At 44.6% G+C, this 21,062-nt stretch overlaps 2 protein-coding genes across 3 annotated transcripts; one reads left to right on the top strand and one right to left on the bottom strand.

The window, feature by feature from the left end:
* Window positions 1–303: 303 nt before the first annotated feature.
* LOC128091247 (proline-rich protein HaeIII subfamily 1-like) lies at window positions 304–1,271 on the bottom strand. Its single transcript, XM_052704299.1, has 2 exons — window positions 1,263–1,271; window positions 304–1,161 (listed from the first exon to the last, which is right to left on the bottom strand). Exons 1-2 carry the CDS (start codon window positions 1,269–1,271, stop codon window positions 304–306), a joined length of 867 nt encoding a protein of 288 aa, XP_052560259.1.
* On the top strand, window positions 399–18,984 carry TWSG1 (twisted gastrulation BMP signaling modulator 1). Of its 2 annotated transcripts, XM_052703757.1 has the most exons (5): window positions 399–489; window positions 1,325–1,485; window positions 6,562–6,661; window positions 9,431–9,697; window positions 16,597–18,984. In XM_052703757.1, exons 2-5 carry the CDS (start codon window positions 1,360–1,362, stop codon window positions 16,776–16,778), a joined length of 675 nt encoding a protein of 224 aa, XP_052559717.1. In that variant the 5' UTR covers window positions 399–489; window positions 1,325–1,359; the 3' UTR covers window positions 16,779–18,984. The 2 variants fall into 2 exon arrangements, with proteins under 2 accessions (XP_052559717.1, XP_052559716.1); XM_052703756.1 differs by lacking the exon at window positions 399–489 and having other exon boundaries at window positions 969–1,485.
* Window positions 18,985–21,062: the final 2,078 nt, after the last annotated feature.

Genomic DNA, 21,062 nt, shown 5'->3' with positions numbered 1-21,062 from the left:
TGTGTTTTCATCTCCCAGATCACTACGTGGGGGCAACACCCGGCCGGCAGCCCGGCTGCGTTCCGGGTCCTGCCTAGCGGCTCTCCACAACCACCGCGGCGGTCGTCGGACTCGGCGGCCCCGGAGCTCCGCAGCGGTCTCTGCGCACCGACACAAAAGCCACACTGCTGCCCGGCACTTAATTAGGCTGCTACTAAGCGCATCGTCAGGCGACGGCTCCTCCTGCATCTTTGTAGCACGAGCAGACCGCTCCCTCTCCCCCGCACAGCCCTCCCGCCCGCCGGGGCCGCGCTCGGCTTCCCCTCAGCGGCGGGCGCGGAGCGAGAGGCGGGCCCTGCGGCGCCCCGAGGCGGGGCCCTGCGCCGTGTGCGCGCTGCGAGCCCGCGCTGCCGCCGCCCGCGCGCTGCCCGCGGCCGAGCTGAGGCGCGCGGTCGCCGGAGCCGCCCGCGGAGCAGCCGGAGCCGCCGGCGGAGCGGGGCCGCCCGGCCGGTGAGGGGGGCGAGGGGCGGAGGCGCGGCGCCGGAGGATGGAGCCGGCGGGGAGGCGGCGGCTTTGTGAGGAGCGTTCCGCTGCCCGCCGGAGGAGGCCGGGAGGGGCGGCGCAGGGCCCCGCGGGTGCCCCGGAGCCGGGCGGCGCGGCGGGGCGCTCCCTGATGGAGGGGCCGGGGCCGGGCGGCCCGCCGCGTGCTTCCCTGTCGGGCTGCGGGCCGCACCTGAGGCCCGGGGGTGCCGACGGCGGGGGGGCGGGGGCGGCGGCGCCGGGCGCTGCGCGGCGGCCATCCCGTGCCCGTCTGCCTTTCCCTCCCGTGAGAACAATGCGGGCCCGCCGCGAGCTCTGCCCAAACGTGGGCTGTGTGCCGGGCTCCGGCCCTCGGCCCGGGTTCGGGGGCACGCGCGGGCGGCGGGGAACCTCCTGCGGACCCGCGCTCTCCGCTCCTGCCGGTCTGAGCCCTCGCGGCGTCGCTCCTGTAGAATGCGCCGCTCGGAGCCCCCGGGAGCTTCGCTTTAATGAATCGACGCTGACGTAGCAGCTTCGTTTCTGTGCGATGGCTCGAGGTGTCTGCCCGGACGGTGCCTTCGCGGTTAGGGCTTCGCTGCTGCGTTTTATTTGTCGCTGCTCATAGGCCGTCAGATCTGATGTTACGAACCTGACCTCGTTCACCTGAAATGCAGTGCGGTTTTAACGCGTGAGCGCAACAGCAGAGAAGTTTCAAACGGAGAAGTTTGCCGGCAGAGGAGGAGCGGTCGGGTTTGTTATCGTGCCTCCTTCATGTTTGATTTTTTTTTTTTTCTCTTTTTTTCCCGGTGGTCAAAAATGGTTTTAGTGCTGGTTGAGCTCCGTCTGCAAACCGCTGGAACAATGAGGTCACCGTGTGCAGCGCTGAGTACATCCCTGCTGCTGCTGCTGCTGCTGGTGTGGGCCCGCTCGTCAGTGGGCTGCAACAAGGCACTGTGCGCCAGCGATGTCAGCAAGTGCCTCATCCAGGTAGAGCTGCCTGTGCTTGTCTTTAAGTTCAGAAGCTGTCCCTTGGGAAGACCCAGTGATACAAATTAAGGCCGTTTTATCGTGGAATCACAGATGGTGTTGGTTGGAAATTAAAGCCCACCCAGTCCCAACCCGTGCCATGGGCAGGGCTGTCTCCCACCAGCTCGGCTGTCCGGGGCTGCATCCAACCTGGCCTTGAGCATCTCCCTGAATGGCACTCCTCATGACAGAGGGTTGTAAAGCTGAAAATGGCTGAAAGCCCCCTGAGAGGACAAATGCTGGTGTAGCTCCAATCTGCCTCACAACCCTGAAGTACCTCTGGCTACTAATGGGGATGAGCAAGCTCTTAAAGTGTGTGAGTTTGCCTAAAACGGGCTCTTGAGTTGTGTTTGTGAACAGTGGATGTTCAGCTTGAGCCCAGCTGCTGCTTTTGGCTCACTGCGTGCTGTCCATAGGGCTGAAGGAGTGGCTGAGCCCCAGCTGCTCTTCCAGCAGTGGTTGGGAGCAGAGCGAGAGGTCCTTTTAGAGGAATTGTGAGCAGTTCCATTGCCTGCTGATTAGTAATTGATGGGCAGTGACCTGAGCACGCTTTCTGACACACACTGGAAAAAAGGAACCTTCCTGTGGTCAGCTCCAGCTTCCTACTGCTTCTTTGCAGGTTGAAGTGGAAAAGCAGAGAGCACAAATGCTGGTAAATATCCTTCTGACTTCCTGCACTGCCATTACTTTAAATGGAAAAAATAATTGAAAACAGTGCTGCTTCTCAGCCATTCTCTACAGAGTTGTTAAATGAGGGAGAGAGAGAAAGGCTTTTGACTTACCTTTCCAGTGACTGTGGCACTGGTTTTCAGTGATAATGCTGTGTTTTGCTTGGGCATTGGCATCTTCCTAGCAGCACAGCCCTAGGGATGTGCTCTCTTGCTTTGTATCGGTGATGTGGGACACCCTCTGAAAGCATTTCTCTCAAATCAGGACTGCACGTTGCTCTTTGAGACACTACTCCTTAGTGTTGGGGTCATGCGTGGTCACAGGTCAATGACTGATGGAGGCAGATGGATCAGAAGGCAGATGGGAAGGCTCCTGAAGCTATGACCAAGCTGTTGCTATCTCTCGTCTTGGCTTTTTCCTTCTTTCTTCTTAAACGTTCAAGTGTTGTTGCAGCAGAAGCATTGCAGTGCTCTCTGAAGTACGTCATACTTCTTGGGTTGTGTGCAATACGGTATATCTGAGTGTTCTTGTTTCCCTCTAAACCACTCTGGAGAAATCGGAATTAAAAGTACTTTGGTAAGAGTAAGTTTTCTGGACTATCTCATGCAGTTCCCTATCCTGTTTCTATAACCACTCTAGTTTGGTGTGCTTCGTGGCTTGAAGCCAAATCGGTGTGGCTCTGAGGTTACTGGGGAGCCGGCAAGACACAGTGTTGGCCACCTGCATCTGTGGGAGCAGTGGGGCTCTCAAAAATCATACGGTTAATACAAATATTTGTGCCAGCTTCAGTACAGTCATTACTGCCACTCCTTAGGAGCTGCTCAGCTCGAGGGTGGTCCCTACGTAAATATTTATCCTGTTAAATCCAGGACAGAGTGTGAGACCAACAACTTGCACGCTTTCCTCTTAGGTCTTGATGGCTGTAGCTCTTCTGGTGCCTCTGTGTTGGGATGTTATGTTTTTTCCATAAGCAGATAGCTTGAGGAACCTCTCCTTTTTGGCTTCACCCTTGCAGAAACTTGGTGGCTCCTGCAGTTTTGGAGGAGCTCTGGGTGAGACCCAGGAGCAGAAGCAGAGAGGGGCCATGAGCTCAACTCCCTCCCTGGCTTTGGGCACAGCTCATCCTTGAGCCCCTGCAGTGCTGTTGCCCCACTCCTTGGGTAGGCTGGTGGCCTTAGTGGTGCCTGGCACCTCTTCTCCAGCATTTCTTCTGCTTTGGGGTTCCCATGCACAGAGAAGATGAGAACACTGAGTGGGGACACCATGACTTACATCATTTATGCCACCATTGGTGATGCCTGCTGAAGATTTATCTTCCCTTCCTGTTAAACTTGGGCACGAGCTTCCAAGCTTTCAAGTGTTTACAAGACTTTTTTTGGCCAGCGATATGAAATAGCTCTCACATTTCTACTTCAAGGTTTGCGTATTCAAAAATTTCTGCTAGTGTGTGTTTTGTAGCTGTAGAATGTAATGTGGTCGGGTTAGCAAAATAATCCCGTCTGGTTTGCTTCCAGGAGATTTGCTGTTATTAAACTGTTCTAGGAAAAAAACATGAGCTATTTTCTTTCATTCCCTCCTCCAGTTTGCAGAGAGGTTGCCAATGCCTTCAGGTCCTGTTTCTCGCCACGCTGAGAAAACAGTCTCTGTCGCTTCAAGAAAGTTTTGAAAAAATGGAGTTGTTAAATTCCTTGTAAAAGGCTTTATTTGCTCTCTGAAGCAGAAATACCTTTATTGTACAAACTTGTCTGCTTCCTACTTAATGCTGTATTTTTAGACGAGGGAGGCTCATTTCTTGCCTAGCAGAATACTGGTGCACCTTCAGTAGTTCAGCCTGGGCAGCTGCCAGACTCACTTATGAGTAATATTTTCTTCCACTGACGCCTTGCCACCCCCAGCTATCAACAGGGAGCATTTCTCTTTCTGCTTCACTTCACCCACGTCCCATGGAAGCATTCTTTTAAGGAGATGTATCCTGCACAAGTGTCCGGTCTGGGTGAGTCAGTAGGAACTTGAGTGTGGTTAAGGAAACAGTGGACATGCAAACGCATGGATGGAAAAACATACGATTACTGCCCTGCAGGGACAGCCCTGGGGAGGAGGGGCTGAAGAGCTGTGCATAAGACCAACGTGATTGCTCTTTCTTCCATCTTCTTTTTCCAAGTTAAAAAGAAAAAAAGAAAAAGAAAAAAATTTAAAATGTTCCTAAGCCTTTCGTATAAAAATAAACTTGTTAAAATACTGGTAGGTATAGTGATGAGATCCCTAGATAGTCCTCGTGCATATAGACACTAAGAATACAGACACACACTTGCTCAGAGTGCAGTGAGGCGCTGGCACAGCTGCCCATGTAAGCTGTGGTGCCCCATCCCTGGAGGTGCTCAAGGCCAGGTTGGATGGGGCCCTGGGCAGCTGAGCTGCTGGGGCCCCACAGCACGGGATGGGACTGGGTGGGCTCCCTTCCAATCAGCCATTCTGTTATATTATTTTTGTATTGCAAGTGCAAAAGTTAAGATTACTTTTAATTCTGTGGGAATACTCTTAGACTGCATAATGCAGGCTGTAAAGTTGAAATAACTCAAATTCAGTGAGTTTTCTGGCTTTGATTCATACACTGCATTTATATTTTATGGAGAGTAGCCTCCACCCACATACCGGCTTGTTGGTGTTGCAATGTCTTTAATAGGTGTGAAGTTGTCTGCCCAGTTTTACTGTTGAAGAGCAAACGTGTAGGATATGTTTAATGTGAATACATCCCAATAGAGCTCAGTGGCCAACGCAGCAGTGCTGTACTCTTGGTTGCTTTTAAAAATCGTTTTATTCAGGCTTTTACTCCTCAAGTCTGACACAATCTGTTTATTGAACAGAAAGATAAATATTTTAGAAATGCGTCATTCATTCACATAAGTCATCTTTCTAAGTTTGTGGTGTCTCCTCTTGTGGAAAACTTTGTGTTTCTCAGTGACGGGCCTGTTTTTCATCCTTCACTTGGAAACAGCACAGTAATAGGTGACACGAGTAAACTTTGAGAGTGAAAAAGTTGAAAATCTTGGTAGGTTTCCAGTCTGTAAATAAAAATTCAAGACTTACTAAGACTGTGTATGGCAAAAATGCATGTGGAGAGGAGGAGCTGATGCTCAGCCACTCAGAAGTGCAAACAATTTACATTAAGTTATGCAGGCAATGGCAGCATCTCAGCGCTGTGCGAAACACAATAGTTTCTGGATTGTGTGGCTTTTTTTGCTGGCTTCAAGAAGGCTTTTAATTGTTAATTTGGGACAAAGCAAATGGAAGAATGATGGATTGATGAAGTGCATTAGTGCAGAGGGGCCCATCTGTGGTGGATTTGGGGGTTGGTCCTGTGTCAGTCCCCTGAAAGAGGGACGCGGCTCTGGCCTCTCTCTCCCAGATGCATTGAGGACCAGGACACGAGCCACGCCTGCAGGCTGCCATCTGGGAGCTGAGGTCCTTTGGAGCTGCTCCTACGTGTCTGTGAGCTGCAGGGAGGCGGGCCACCTGGTTTTTAGATTTCCTTTGTACGTGCAGGCTGTTCCATGCTTCAGGATCCTCAACTGTACGGCTTCAGGAGGACTGCCAAACAAACCAGAGCTTTCAGATTTAGGAAGCAGGAGGCAGAAAGTGTTATCTTTGTGCTTCCATGTCTTTTCTGGTTTTCTGTCTTAATCACAGTTAGAGAAAAGAGTGTATGTGTACCATTTTACTTTCAAGAGACTACAATTTTGAAGTATCCAGGGTTTTATTCTGGGGACAGATTAAGAGCAGAAATGAATCAGCTGGACTTCAGATAAATATATATATACCCACATACAGCTACTAATACGATAAACAGAGAGCAATGTGTAGCAAGCATTCAGAGATGTGCAAATTAAGTGTGTTCCAATGGCTAAACCAAATACATTCATTTCAAGATCCACAAATAGGTGTGATGGTAGGCACTGCACATCTTCTGAGCTTCCTTTTTTTAGCTAAATTATACCTCATCTGCACTATTTATACAAAAAGAAACGTCCTTCTTTGAATTTGGTTTTGCAGTGGGAAAAGTATTCAGGGAACATGTAGGTGAACAGAGCTTTACCATGAGTAGGACTTTTTCTCTTTTGAACACTTGTTAGCAAACTTCAGATTTGCGTTCAGAATTTCAGCCTATAAAACAAAACAGTCTGAAAAGATCCATTTGTAAATTCAGCTTGGTTGTTTGGCTAGAGCTCTTTTACTGTTTTCTCACTCGATTAGTGTAAAAAGCTGTTCTTAAAACCCTAACTTGAGTTGTGGCCAGAGGAAGAATTGCTGTGCCCTGCTGGCATTTCATGTCTGGGATTGCTGGGTGTAACACGTTCATGTTGTTTTCAGGAGCTGTGTCAGTGCCGCCCAGGGGAAGGGAACTGTTCCTGCTGCAAGGAGTGCATGCTCTGCCTTGGCACGCTTTGGGATGAGTGCTGTGACTGTGTTGGTAAGTTTGCAGTTGTTGGGGATTTCTTTTTATTTATAGAAACTTCTCCCTGCCATGTGTTCAAGTCACAGCCCTACTGCAGAAGTTAAGCACGAGGACAAAATCTGTTCTTTCATTGTCTTGCAACTTGTTCTATGGGTACTGCATGAGTTAGCATGCAGTGGAACATGCCAGTGGGGACCAACATGCCAGAAGGCCGCATCTGCTTTGTGAGGTACACAGTAGCAGTCCAAATTTTGCTTGGGTGATGTCAACATCACTACATAGCAATTTTGCTATCTGTTTGTGGACTTCTTTTTCAATTGTCATCTCAATGAAACTACACAGTACCTTCATTATGGGGTTGGATTCCATGTAGGGGCAATTGGAGATGAGAGTTCCCCCGTGAGTCCTCGGGACTAGTTGTAATTACGCACGGTCCATGTTTTTCATCACTCTTTTATTTGCAAAAAGATCTGTTTCAGGAGCGTGAGAAGAAGGTATACAAATTCCTTCTGTAAGATGAGATGACAGCCCTAACAAGGACAGCATTATTACCAACAGATAGTGCTCACAGTGCCAAGATTTCTGTTAGTGAATGGTGCCTCTGCAGAAGGATGGATATGTTCTTGTTCCTTCTCATATTATAAATGTTTTGAAAGATTCATCGTCCTGGGGTTGCTGGGCCCTCCACTGCCATACAGATCCATCTGGTTCCCATAAACAGGAGGCATGTTGATCACTGTACCTTCTCACAGCTTCTGGCTGGTCCATTCTTCTCTGAGTTCATGAGGATGAGTGCTTCAGAGTGCTCCTTTTCGCTGCATTTCATTGCTTCTCACATTCCATCATGACGTGAATATGCTTTCTGACAACTTGCTTCTTGCTTGGTTCTCAGCAGCTTACCTTTGCTTGTCTGTCCTTCAGTAAATAAGGAGTGGAACAGAACACTTGGGTGCACATGAGATTCTTCCCAATGGCAAAAAGGATTTTCAGCCCATCTCCCTGTGCTGGCTATTAATTTTGAAAGAGGTGTTATAGTTTAATTTTTCTATTTGAGCTGAAATACTTTAATGGACTCACTGAAGAGCGAAATAGATTTGTGTATATTTCCCTCCCGTTCCCTTTGCCCTTCCCATGTGTTCTTGCTTTTTTTAATGCAGTACTGAATTGTATTGTAGACTTACTCAGTCAGAGGGGTAGGGAAAGGAGAGCAGGCTACTTTGCTTTTTCAGAAGTGCTGTCTGGTTCAGAAAACAGGGTTTTGTGCACAGATATTCTATAGGAAGAAGAACCTAGCTACTGTGATTATAAAGAAAAAAGTCTACATAGTTTATTTTCTAAATCTGAACATGACTCCCTGTTCTGTTGCTGCTTCCCTCAGTGCTATCCAGTAAAGCAGTTAGCAGGGTTTTAGTTTCAGTTTCCCAGTACTGGTGGTTCTGCAGGTGCCTCAGACCTTGGCTGTATGGCATCGTCCTATTCTGAAATAATTACTCAGTAATGTAGATTTGGAGTGGGAGATTTCACTGTCATTCTGATAGCTGAATCTCTAAACTGATCAAATCTAACATGAAAGCAGATGGGTCGTGCTGTCCTTCAGGTCATGTCTGCTCTGAAGTCAGGAGTTACCTCTACTGTTCAGCACTTACTTTGAAGAGGTTGTGTTTTTCTATAAAGTCAGAGCTAAATATGATTCCTGAAACTGGAGGCTTAATGCATCCACATGGCAGGAGATGTTTGCTGAGTGTGTAGGGCAGGTGGACTTCAAACATACGCGCTTCGTGTTGCTTTGGAGGAAGAGGATTGATTTGCTTTGCAGCTGTAGCTGTCTAAAAGTGTAACTGTAAAACTACCCAAAATTATATCCAGATGTGCATCAGGAAAATCAATTTCTCTGTCTCTTGCCAGGTGACTTCTGATAGCATTTTATGGCTTCTGGTTCTAAATACCTATGCATGTGTAACTTTTGCTTTCAGTCTTGGAGGTTTCAATGTTTTGATTAAAAGAAGGTAATCGCGGTTAATAAATGGTTGCATTTAAATGTTAAATGAAAATCTGGCACCTGCATGGCATATTACAGAGGCAAAGAGGATTACAGTAGAGGACAACAGATTTCAAAAAAGATTCCCCAGGAGATATTGAAAAAAATGTGTAAGGGGTAATGTGGAAATAAGTGTTTTGTCTGTAGTGACTCTCCAACTAAGCAGAAAATCTCGGTTCATCTCAGCCGTGTCTAAGCAGGTAAAGAGAGCAGACTCTTGCTCTCTCCTGGTGCTGATCTTTGCACCTCTGGCAGGTGCCTGGTAAGATCTTATGCACTGCTGAAGCAGATGAGATCAAATACTTGAATTGTGATCAAAAGTTTCACAAAGCTCAGGACTTGTCGAGATACTGTCTTTGTTCAGTTGTAGGCTCCCATTCCGAATTCATGCCAGTGTCGGTCATGCTGCGCTTTGTCACATTTCCCAGGGGAAACAAACCTTGAGCTGAACTCTGTGTTCTGAAGTGTAATGCTATAGCATAGAAAGGGAAGTGAAAAAGAGGTTTTTCTTTTTGCTTGGAGCTCACGAGTTGCAGATGTGTTTTGTGGAATTCTGCAGAGATCTGAAACCTGCCGCTATTGAAAATTAGCACTGCTGGTTTTGGTGGCACTTCTGCTCTTGAGTTGTGAGTTAAAGAGTTAAGAGGGAATTATATCAGCAGAAGGGTTCCGTATGTATGTACATACACCCACAGATTCCAAGAAGAAAGGATTTTTGTATAACTTAGCTTCTCATTCCTTTGCAGGTATGTGCAACCCTCGCAATTACAGCGACACACCTCCAACATCCAAGAGCACTGTGGAGGAGTTGCATGAACCAATTCCTTCGCTTTTCCGAGCGCTCACAGAAGGGGATACTCAGCTGAACTGGAATATTGTTTCCTTCCCTGTTGCAGAAGAATTGTCCCATCACGAGAACTTAGTTTCCTTTTTAGAAACAGTGAACCAGCCACAGCATCAGAACGTCTCCGTTCCAAGCAACAACATCCACGCACCTTACTCTAGTGACAAAGGTAATAAATACAGTGTCTGAATTCCTCGCGTCTCTTCTGGTCTCTTCCAGCAGCTTTCTCAGTGCAGCTTTCTCAGTGCATCTTCTGTGCTTGTCTCTGCTACCCTCTTCTTTTTGTGTATAAAAATGGGGGAAAAGTTCAGTCTACTTCTGAGCATGACATAACAGCGTAGGAACTTATTGCCTTTATTTTATTTATGTATATATTTTTTTCCACCTTGAGTTTAGAGTTGTGTTTTTTTGGTTTTTTTTTTTGTTTTTTTGGCTGAGTGGCAGGGTAAAAGATGAGAAGTTTGGTGTAGTGACAGCAGTGGGTTAAGAAACATTCTCTTTGCTTCTCAATTTCCATACTAAACCTGAAATACTTTTCTGTGCAAATCATTTCAAAGCCTTGAAAGAATCTCATAAGTAGTTCTTAGTAAAGTAGCTGATTAAAAGGGGAAAAGAGCATCTGATTTGTTTTACTGTAGCGTGATTAATGCTTCGCTTCCTTCCCAACGCTCGCTTTAAGTATTGGTAACCACATTTGCTGTTGTTGTGATGGTTCTTTTGTCTTATCAAAGCAGGATTCCCTAATTGATGGACACGCTGCTTTTCCATCTCATCTTGAACTTCTGACCTAGTATTGTTGCTGAGTAGGGCTGCTATTGATTACATGGAACTGTAATGGCAATTTTTCTGACTTCCTTTGGTTAAGGCACACTAGAAAAAAAAATTAATTCCAGAACTGGGAATCCAGATGGGCAGAAAACATTTCATTCATATGTCTTTGACATTAATAAAACGCTTGCTTACCATCATGAGAGTGATGCAGAAAGCCATGTTAAATGGCAAGCCACAAAAAGTCATGTGTGTAAATAATACTAAAGTATTTAAAGACGTAAATTATACTTGGAAGAAAAACATATGCTTGGAACAACCTTGAATATATCCCACTGTACTTAGGTACTGCAGCCGGACTTGCTGTTCCCTGGCAGTCCTTTACTACCATGCCAACAGGATGGGCTAATGATAGCTTTGGATTAAACTTGGAATTGGAATTGCAGCTCGAGGGTGTGGAGGAGTTCTGAGTATAACAACACAAATACATAGCTACAATTTTTTCTTAGTCAAAGGTCTCCTTCGTTTCATTTGCTAAGGTCGTATTAGAGATTTAAGCTGAGAGGGCTTTCATTGGAATGATGGCATTCCAAAAATAACAGTTATGTTTGGAAATACTTACCAAATGCCACTGGATTTTGGGTTTCAGTAGATACTCGGGAGAGAAATAAATGTCAAAGCTTTTCTTGTAATCATTGGCTATTGGTCTTTTCTTGGCCACAAAGTAGATTGAGATCTGATTTTGCAGAACATCATGTCTTATAAAAACTCCAGTGAATTGATCCGTGAGAAAAATAAGTGGAAAGAAAAAACTGACCTCTGGCCTCGGTCAGTTGGTGTTGATTATGGTGAAAGTAAGGGCACGTGGGGAGCTGCAGCTCTTGTGTTGGATGTTGTGTGACCCATGCGGTAGCAATGTTTCTAAAAGGTTTTGGGTGAATTTACTGAGGAAGCAATGACTGGAAAGTGGAAGGGTAGGGGGTGAAGAGCCAAAGAGACTAGCCAGCATGGGCACACACAGTGTGCTTCACTTCATCGTGGTGTGCAGGCAGCAGCCGTTTCTTTTGTTGCCTGGAAAGGGAGAAGGAGTAATGAGATGTAGATTTTGGTGAGGGGGCAGTAGGCTGTGTACTGTCCTGCAGATTACTTGCCAAAACTTGGATAGCTCTGCTTATAAAGACCTCTTGCCGCATCCCGTAACACAGTTCTGATTTTCATTTCAACGCGTGTCCATGCACAGATCATTGTGAAGCCATCTAGGGTGCCAGACTCGCTATGTACAGCCCTGGGTGGGTGCCAGGAAAAGCAGCGCTGGCCCCAGGAACCCGAGGGCCTTGTGCCTGACAGTGGGACGGAGCCAGGCTGCCAGTTAGTGTGGAAGTGGAATGCAGAGAGACATAAAACATTCCTGTCCTGCCGCTGCCTACTGCAGCCACCAGACCTTGAATTATTATTGTCTTCGTGCATGCTTTCCCTTTTCTTCTGCGAGCGGTCTTCTAACACTCTAGCGGCCAAAGCACATCGAGCTGCTGGATCGAGCTCTTTGTATCGGTGGTTTCTGGTGTTTGAGCAGCTGCTTCAAGTGACTTTCGCTACTTGCAGTGATTATTAACCTAGAGTTACATTTTGTACTTTATTCTTTTTTTGCTTTGTTTTTAGCTGATACCCTCAGAGCTCTGAACTGCAAGTTCAAATGTATAAATAAGCTTAAGTGCTGCAGATGATGACAGGATGTTGGCAAGAGAGACAGGGGGGAAGTGGATAATCTTTTGGCAGCTGATGAAACAAAATCTGTGTTGTAGCTGAGGGATTCTGACTTAAACCGCTCAGTGACACAATGGATGGTGTCAGCTCTGCGCTTACGCTTCCACTGAGTGCTGGCCAGGTAGTGAAGATCTAGCAGTCCAGTCAAGGGCACCTATTTCTGTAGGTATGCTAGGAACACATTTTTAAAAATGCCTTTTTTTTTTTTTTTCCCCAATAACTTCTGACTAACACCAAACTGGCTGCCAGGCAGACGGTTACCTCCTCTTCTACCACGAAACAGACCAGCAGGCAACTTACCTTACATAGCACCTTTAATTTTCAAGGTAGCACATGGGATTTGTAATTAACTAGGAAGGTTCCTTCATCTTCCCGATAAGCGTTTTTCCTTCACTTACAACAGAGCTGTTTTCTCTTCCTGGATTTGCCAAATTCTTCAAGTACCGATACGGATCTCACTTGAAGCACCAAGAGTATTGTTGCAAAGTCTGACAGAAATACGAGCCTGTTTCTTCTAGTCATCTGAATTTAAATTTGATTCTACATTGTTGTTTCTCCCACACAACCTTCATGTGTTATGAATTGTGGGGAGAAGGAGAAAAATTAATGTTCTGAAAAGAGCTGTGTAGCTGTCAGTCCCCCAGTGCTCTCTCTCCTTCCTACCCCATCTGTATTTGATAGTCCTTTCTGTGTGAAAACAGGCAAAACGCTAATGAAAGAGCTGTTAATGCAGCAAGTAGCATCCTTTTATCTGCACTGAGGGAGTCAGCATTGCCTGGGCAATTACATTTGTGAAACAATTTAAATACTTTCCCAGATCCCTACTGAGCCTGTAGGATGGTTTTTGGTTTTTTTTTTTCCTTTGTGACTCTTTTTGTAGCCCATAAAGAGGGATTTGGTGCTTGATGAGAGCAATTTTCCTGCTTTCCAAAATTCTTTTTCTGTGTAGAAACACTGACCCTACTGAGCGAGGGACAAGGTTAGCATGTGGTGAGCAAGGTACGCAATAAAGAAAGAACCAGTTTAGCTGGCATGCCTCTGAATGAGAAAACTTCCAAATGTGTTTGGTAGCTTAGTCTCCTGCACATTACGTGTGTCCTCTAGTTTCTTACAAGTGCTACTGGGAACCAGCCAGGTGTACTGCTAGCTCTGGCCTGGTGTGTACAAGCTGTCCTCCCCATTTTGCAGCATTTCTGGATTGGCCATCTAGGACCAAATCTTCTGGCTTCCACGTGCACGTGAAAATAAACTTCCTTCTCTGGTCTGTCAAGATTAATGGTCCAGTTGGTTGTTGCTGCTAACTTAATATGGCTGAGATCTTGCTTCTGTCCCCACTTTAGTGCTGTGAGGTTGATTTCCTGGACCAGTATCACAAGGCCTCACTGCTCTCACCTGCTTCTACCAGGATTATGGTCTTAGGAGTGCAGATCCACTGACCTCCTTCCCACTCAGAGAAGTGTTCACTTCTGTAGAAGGACATCTCAGCATCTCTGGTAGACAAAGATCCAGAAAGATTTAGGATTGCTTGTTTTGGGACAGAGGCAGTCCTGTGCTTGCAGCTGACACCTGAATGGCTACTGTGAGAAGATAGGGAGGCACAAACATGGGGCTGTCTGGGCATCCTGGGACTAGAGGGTGTGTGTATGCTCCTTTCTGGCAATCCCAGCTTTTCGTTGCTGGTGCCAAAAGGTTACCCAGTGCTTGCAAATTCTCTGAAGCAAGACAGAGTTGCTGAATACTGTGACAGAAGCGTGCCCTTGTGGCCAAGAAGGCCAGCTGGATCCTGGGTTGCATCAGAAAAGCGTGGCCAGCAGGTCAAGGGAGATGATCCTTCCCTTCTGCTTTGCCCTGGTGAGTCCATATTTAGACCACTGTGTCCAGTTCTGGTCTCCTTGGGAAAAGAAAGACAGGGAACTTCTAGAAAGAGTCTGTCAGACAAAGATGATCAATCATGCCTGGAGCATCTCCTGATGAGAAAAGGCTGAGAGAGTTGGTTTGGAAAGTAGAAGACTGGGGTAGGAGGGGGGTCTGATCAGTGCTTATAAATATTTGAAGGGTGAGACTCAGTGGATAGGACCAGGCTCGTTTCAGTGGTTTCCAGCAATAGAACAAGGGGCAATGGGCACAAACTGGAATACAGGAAGTTCTGTGTAAACATGAGGAAAAACTTCTTTACTTTGAGGATGAGAGAGCACTTCAACAAGCTGCCCAGAGAGGTTGTGGAGTTCTCTGTGCTGTCTGGACCTGATACAAAATCCACCTGGATTCTTTCCTCTGCAGCCAATTGTAGGGAACCTGCAGCAGGTTGATTTCCAGAGCTCCCTCACAACCCCCACAATTCTGTGTGGCCCCTGGGAGGATTCTTACCTGTGTGCTTTGGTGGATGCAGCAGTCGCTGCCAGTACCATCTCCCTACCACATTTTTGCTTTAACTGAGCCCTTTAGGTGCATATTAGGGAGGTCACTCCTTCTGTGTGCTACCATGGAATGTGTGTTCCTGTTTTGCTTTTTTCCCCTCCCACCTGTAAAGAAAGCATTCTTAGCGAAGCTGTGGATATTTGGTAGATTTCAGGTGGAGGTTTTGTTCTGTGAGAACTTTCTATGCTTACTGGGCCTTAGGCTTTATTTTGAAGTGTTAGAGAAACAGAAGTGCCAAGAGTGGGACAGGACTTGCACAACCACTGCATGTGTTGTTGACATTCTCAGCAGTACTTCAGGTACTCCAAGATTTCTTAGATGACTGCGGCGTTACTCACAGCATAGCTTTCCTGGAAGCAGAAAAATGCCTTGGTGTTGGATCTGCACTTCCTCCTCGAGATCCTTAACGCCTTTTGCATTGTATGTGGTGTCTACAAGAAGTGTATGTCAGCCCAGAGCCTGAACAAAGAATACTGCCTTGTGTTCAGTGAGCTGGCAGCATGTCCTGTGACTGTCTTGCAATTGTTCAGGCAGCAGTAAAATAATTTGGCAGTTATCAGGTTTCCTTCATCAGCGTTTTGACAGATTTTAATTCTTACACAGGATAGGCAGAGTTTCCAGCTGTCAAGAAGAAGGAAGCATCTATGGAAAAGCTAGCAGCTGCATTGTGCTTTCTCATACATTGTGCTATCCCTTGCCATGTGTCCTGCAGATTGGACAGCACAAAGATCATCTACTGTTGGTACTGGGAAAACTGAACGCGTAGATCTGATGTCCTGTAGTGTGATGGAGCCCTTTGCTGGCCTCAGCTCATCTCTGGCCTTCACCTTAAGAACTTGCCAGGAGAACTGTGTGCTGCTGAGGTTGCTAATATATGAGGTACCCGTATTTTGAAGAGAGGGGTTGCGCTGACTTCAGCACAAGGCTTACATACAAGAGACTGAATAAATGTAGTGGCTAACAATTGCACTGCTCCAAGTCCTTTGGTTACTCATCCTTCTCCATATCTCCATAATCATTTAAAAAATGAAAAATAAACTGTCTGACTTACCATCTATGTTTGGATTACATTTTTCTAATCCTCCTTGGAATGTAGGTCAGTACATTTCTTCTGGATCCGTGCAATTTGAGCAGGAATGGGCTAGAAAGCCTCTTGACATTTGCAGCTCACAAATCTGTCTGATGTGTGTTAGTGAGGTGTTCATATTTGTAGGCAGCTTTCAGTTGTGCTTTCACCCACAGCGTGCCAAGTTACGCTGGGGGCAGATGTGGTGCAGAGATCCTGTAGAGGACAAACCACAGTGTAATCACTCAGTTGGCAGAGAAAAACAATGGTGGGATCTATCAGCTTGGGGAATTAGAAGTAGGCAGGGGAGAGATGTTTTAATTTTATAGATATGGTGAATGCCTCAGCTCCAGTTTGGGGTTATAGTGCCAAACTTCATGGCGTTTCAAGTAATTGCGTGGTGGTTAGAGCAGCAAAGATGATGCTTAGGCAAAAGGCAGAAAGGATTTCTTAATCTTGGTAGTAAAACTGGTGTTGCTTAAAATAATGACTGAAAGCGTGCTGTGCTGCTCTCATGTTGAGGAAAATGGGATCCTCTAGCTCTAGCAACATGTGGTTTTAATGTGGTCTAAGAATACTGTTGGGGATGAGAAGAAAATGTTTATGCTTAAATAAGTTTTTAAAATAACTGATCTAAAAGTGTTGTTTTTCTTGATCGCATGTAATAGCGATCTGCTAGCAACTGCAGTAGTGGTATCTTAATGCTAAGGCTGTGTACCTTCAGAGGACGCCTGCTTGTTATTTTGGCATAGCCCATCGTTACACTTCATAAAGAATCCCTCATGACTTTGCGGGGGATAAAGAAAAAAGACACAATTTAATGTAAAAAAAAACAAATCATCCAGAGGGAGAGCAGAGAGTAAAAACTGAAAGTTGATAGGTCTCACCTCGGGTCTCTGTCTCTTTTCTGCTTCTCTATCACTTTTTTTCCTTATGCCTCATGGTCTTAATGATTTGAACTCCCATTTCAATAGCTGCATGTGTAATTAATTTTCAAGTAACCTTTTAGATACTTTAAGACCTTTTAAACCGTTTTCCCCCTCTTGGTTTAGAACACATGTGTACTGTGGTGTATTTTGATGACTGCATGTCAATACATCAGTGCAAGATCTCTTGCGAGTCCATGGGAGCATCCAAATACCGATGGTTTCACAACGCCTGCTGTGAGTGTATCGGGCCAGAGTGCATCGACTATGGCAGTAAAACTGTAAAATGTATGAACTGTATGTTTTGAAGGAGGAAAATTGTAATACGCTAACATGGAGGCCAAAGTAATCCCTCTCAGTTAGAGAGAAGCGGATTGGAAATCCTGCATTTTGGTGGAGTGCCTAATGGTTGCAATTAAATGGAGCTGGTTGAAAAAAGATGTATAAAATTTGAAACTTGTGTTTTTAAATCCGTGCAAGCAAGGCTAGCTTGTAGAATTTTCAACATTATGTTTTCTTTTTCTTCTGCTCAAATGGTACAGCCGTGCTCATCCTTGCTGTTCTGGTTGTTTTCTTTTGATTTGATACTATTGACTATATTGGTTTTCAGAATATAATGCAATATCCTGTATTTAGAGTAGGGAAAACTTAAGAATACGGTAATGAGTTTCTCACCATCCGAGTTCAACAAATAAATAAATGGATACTGAGTTGCAGGGAGAGAGTTCTTGAGGCGCCTGGTCTTCGTGGTTTGTTTGTTTGTTTGTTTTTTAACTTTATTGCCCTCTAGTTTCCGAGCTTAGCCTTCTATTGTGAAAATGTTATTTGGGGAGAAAGAATAATTAATGCTTCAAGTCTAAATCGTGGGCCGTTATGGATAAAATCCTGACTTCTTAGAAGGGCTGCCCTACAAAATGCTGAGTGGGACGCTTCCCTTACCAGTTTTATTTGCCATGTTCTCTTACATACATTAGCAACTGAAAAAATCTTTTCAGTCTTCTCTGAGAGACCAAAGCAAGGCTGTTAGGTGCAGTTGCATCTCCTCCCTTTTGCACTGTTCTCTAGGGTCACTTAATCTTTGAACATTCAGTGCAGTAAAGGGAAGGTGACATTTTATTTTGAATATAACGAATAAATGAGAAAACAAAACAGCACGCACTGGCAAGTGCTACAGGGTTATCAGCTGAGCAGTTGGCCGCAGATGCGTTCACATTTAGTAGGTTGCTATGAATATTTATTCCAAACCATAAGTCTTACTTTCGTTTTCCCATGAGATGTCATCGCCAAAGAAGGGAAGATGTGCCCCCAGAGGCAAAAATCGGATGTTCTGAGCATAGGACACTGTCCATTTTTCTAAGAAAGAATTTGAGTATGTTGACGGTTGCGTGGCAATTTTATGCCCCAACTAAGACTCCATTGATAATGGTACTAAGTGCAAAAATGAAGTGTATGAGTAGTTAATGATCAGCTTTTGGTATTTATAATGATGTGTTTTTTAGTGCCTTGACTTTTTTATGCATATATGCATATATCTGTATGCACACACACACAAAAGAATTTGCCTATTCATGTTTCTCTCACTGCCCTCTGTCTAGAGGGATTAAACTGTTTTCTAGTCACACCTGAATATCTGTACCATGTACAAATGAAAGCAGTCATTTTAAATATATTTTCTTGAAAAGGTTGCCTGAATGCTTTTTATTTTCTCTCATTATACAGCTCTTTCAACAAGACAAAATAAACATATATATTAAATATACTGTCGTGAAATAATGTTACTTTCTTCAATCTCTTTTCTCAGCTGTAAAGAAGTACTTGAAAGGTGTTTATTGTTTTGAGCTAGTAGATAATGAAGTACCTGCATACTTTAAACTTGCAATTAAGTGATAAATCATGGATTTGAACAGAAAACCTTTGCTTTCAATGAAGGAGCTGATCTTTGAATATTTGATGATTCATATCATCTTTTTCTTGGCTTTCTTAAAATGAGTGGAGGGGGAGAGTTTGTTAAAAGTAGCCGCGACTGCTTCTGGTTGGAGGATGATGCATTGTCCTTCACCAAGATAGGAAGTGGGCAGTAAGCATTCCTACAGCTCAATAGCACAGTTAAGATCTTGCAGTGTTAAATGATTTGAAGCACTGAATCTTTTGAGAGTGGAAGATGGGCCTGATGTTTGTGGTTAGGTGCCTGCTGTTCTCCATCTGTGACAACATTGACGTCACTAGAATTTCAATGGGAGGTCAAGTCAGAGGAGCAGCACGGGTGGAGAGGACTCGCCTGAAACAAGCCTGGGGAACAGCATAAAAATGTAAATACACTTGTCTGTGTAATGGCCTGAGAGTAGGTAGCAAGGATGCACGCTTTCTGGGGCTTGCCTTAACTTTGTAATTCTTGATGCTGTCTAGAGTTTGCCGTAAGCGTTGCCTGTATGCCAATGTCATACAGTAACAGCAAATGTATTTTATTATGATGAGTGTTTTGAGAGGTATTTTAATAAAAAGATATTACTGTTTCATGTGTTTTTTGTTCTCATGATTTTCTCAGGGCAAATGTTACCAGGAAACACAGTTATAAAAGTTACTAATTTAAACAGCTGGAATAATACAGAGAATTAACTCTTCAACACTGTTCTTCCAAAACTAAAACTGTAGTTTCCTTTTAAGCTTTTTCTTTGTATAAATTAATAAAATAGAATCTTCTCAATAGCCAAAATGTACTTTCTGACAGAAAAGTAATTGTTTTGTGAATGGTTGTGTACTTTGTCCTATTCTGTTTTGCATAAAAGATACTGCAAATTTATTTTTGGGCTTTCCTTTAACTCTAAAGCTAAAGCATCAGTAAAGCATCAGCTACGTATGTTTAGGAATATTTCAGAACGTGTTTCAAGTCTTTTCTGTGTTAACTTTGATCTTGCCTTTTCTCTGCCTTTGGTCCTTCTACAAACCCCATAGTAGGTCTTCTGTGATCTCAAAACGCATTTCCTGTACATTCCATAAGGAGTCTTGAACCCCTACAGGCATCCAACCACAGGCTCAGTTTGGTATCAGGCAGCTCTTTTGGTTGTCTTTTCTCTTGCTGCAGGGTACATGTGATGTATAAGTGATACTTTTTTTTTTTCTGAAGACATTAACTAAGATATTTCTTCTAGGTGTTCTGTTGTATTCTGGAACAGTACATCCCATGTAGACACCCCTCCCTTCAAGGGTTTTGAGTGAGCATTTTTCACTTTGAACAGAATGCCCTTCTTTCAAGTTCTGCCACAGCTTTTCTTCACCTTTAAAGGAACGGGTGTTTCATTGCAGTATTTCACGTTCAGCTTTCAGTTCAAGTATGTGGTTAGTCAAGTAAGATTGATGGTTTCTGTGCTAACATGAGCGTACTTGCTTTGGCCTTTGGTGATGTAAAGGAACTGATTGCTGGAAGATGCTTCTGGTTTCCACTGTATGCACAGCTCTTTTAACTGTATAAGCAAAAAGGACTTCACAGTGCTTCACTGCCATGGAGTCCATCATGGAAGCAGCAGATCTGATCACACAGACCAAATGCCAGTGAGATACTGAACTTGCTCTGCCTATTAATTTGCTAATATTTGGCATTTTTAATTGTTCAAAGGAGCAATTTTTTCTAACAATGGACAAACTTAGAACCCGAGATACTAAAATGGCTTCTGAGGCACTATTTTAGACAGTCAGCCATAAAATGTAGTCATTATCTTTAATAAAAAGGCAAACTCAGCATCTCTTGAGAAAATGGCAGGGAATTACTAATTTACACAGCTGTTTTTTCCCACGTATTTTCTAACAAAAAGGCTTCTCAAAATTCTAGTATTCTCCTTAGCACATTTAGGAGAGTCACAGCAGAGAGCTTGCCACTTTGCTTGCCATCTTTTCTCGACTTTGCCCTTAAAACAGTAAGAATTAAATAAACATAGGGTGTGTAGGGTAAGAATGTTCCCTCAAGTAAGCTTCAGACCACAGTGAGTTTTGTGAAGTCAGAAGTCATCCAAATGTGTTTCACACAGCAGTAAACTGTTATACTAAGCTCTGCACACAATCACTCATTTGTCTTTATCCAAAAATGGGAGAAGATTCATACTGTGCTCGTTAGCTGATGAGCCCATTGTGTGTGAACTTGTGTTGGCAGCAGCCTTGATAATGCTCATTCTTCAGAGCTGAGAGCCTCTGGCGACCTCACTTCAAGTGGAGATCCTTACAGGCAATCATCTCAAATTACTACGGATGTTTCTGAAGTAACCTTCCTCTCTTCTTTTGCCAGAAGTAATACAGCCTTTGTGCAGCGAAAAACCCCAAGACATTAGCTGTGATGTTAAGTTAAATACACCAGCAAGTACTTGCTGTTAAACTGTTTCTTCTGGAAGGGAGGAGGTAAGTTGGAAGTCGCATGGTTATGTAATACGCTGTGGAGACAATATCTCTGTGCTCCAACACTAATCGGAGTGTTTACAACCCTCCCCTTTGTATTTCCTACTGAATAGCACAAATTCCTGTGGGGGACCTCTTACATTACCACAGAAGGTTGCACAAAGAGCCCATTTGACAGGGACTAAGAAGCATTGAATCTCAAGTGAATA

This window comes from Tympanuchus pallidicinctus, unplaced genomic scaffold (assembly GCF_026119805.1).
Source record: "Tympanuchus pallidicinctus isolate F22 unplaced genomic scaffold, pur_lepc_1.0 scaffold5, whole genome shotgun sequence".
Classification (NCBI taxonomy): Eukaryota; Metazoa; Chordata; class Aves; order Galliformes; family Phasianidae; genus Tympanuchus; species Tympanuchus pallidicinctus.
The sequence above is the reverse complement of the archived record's forward strand: the minus strand, read 5'-3'. Positions and strand labels throughout refer to the sequence as shown.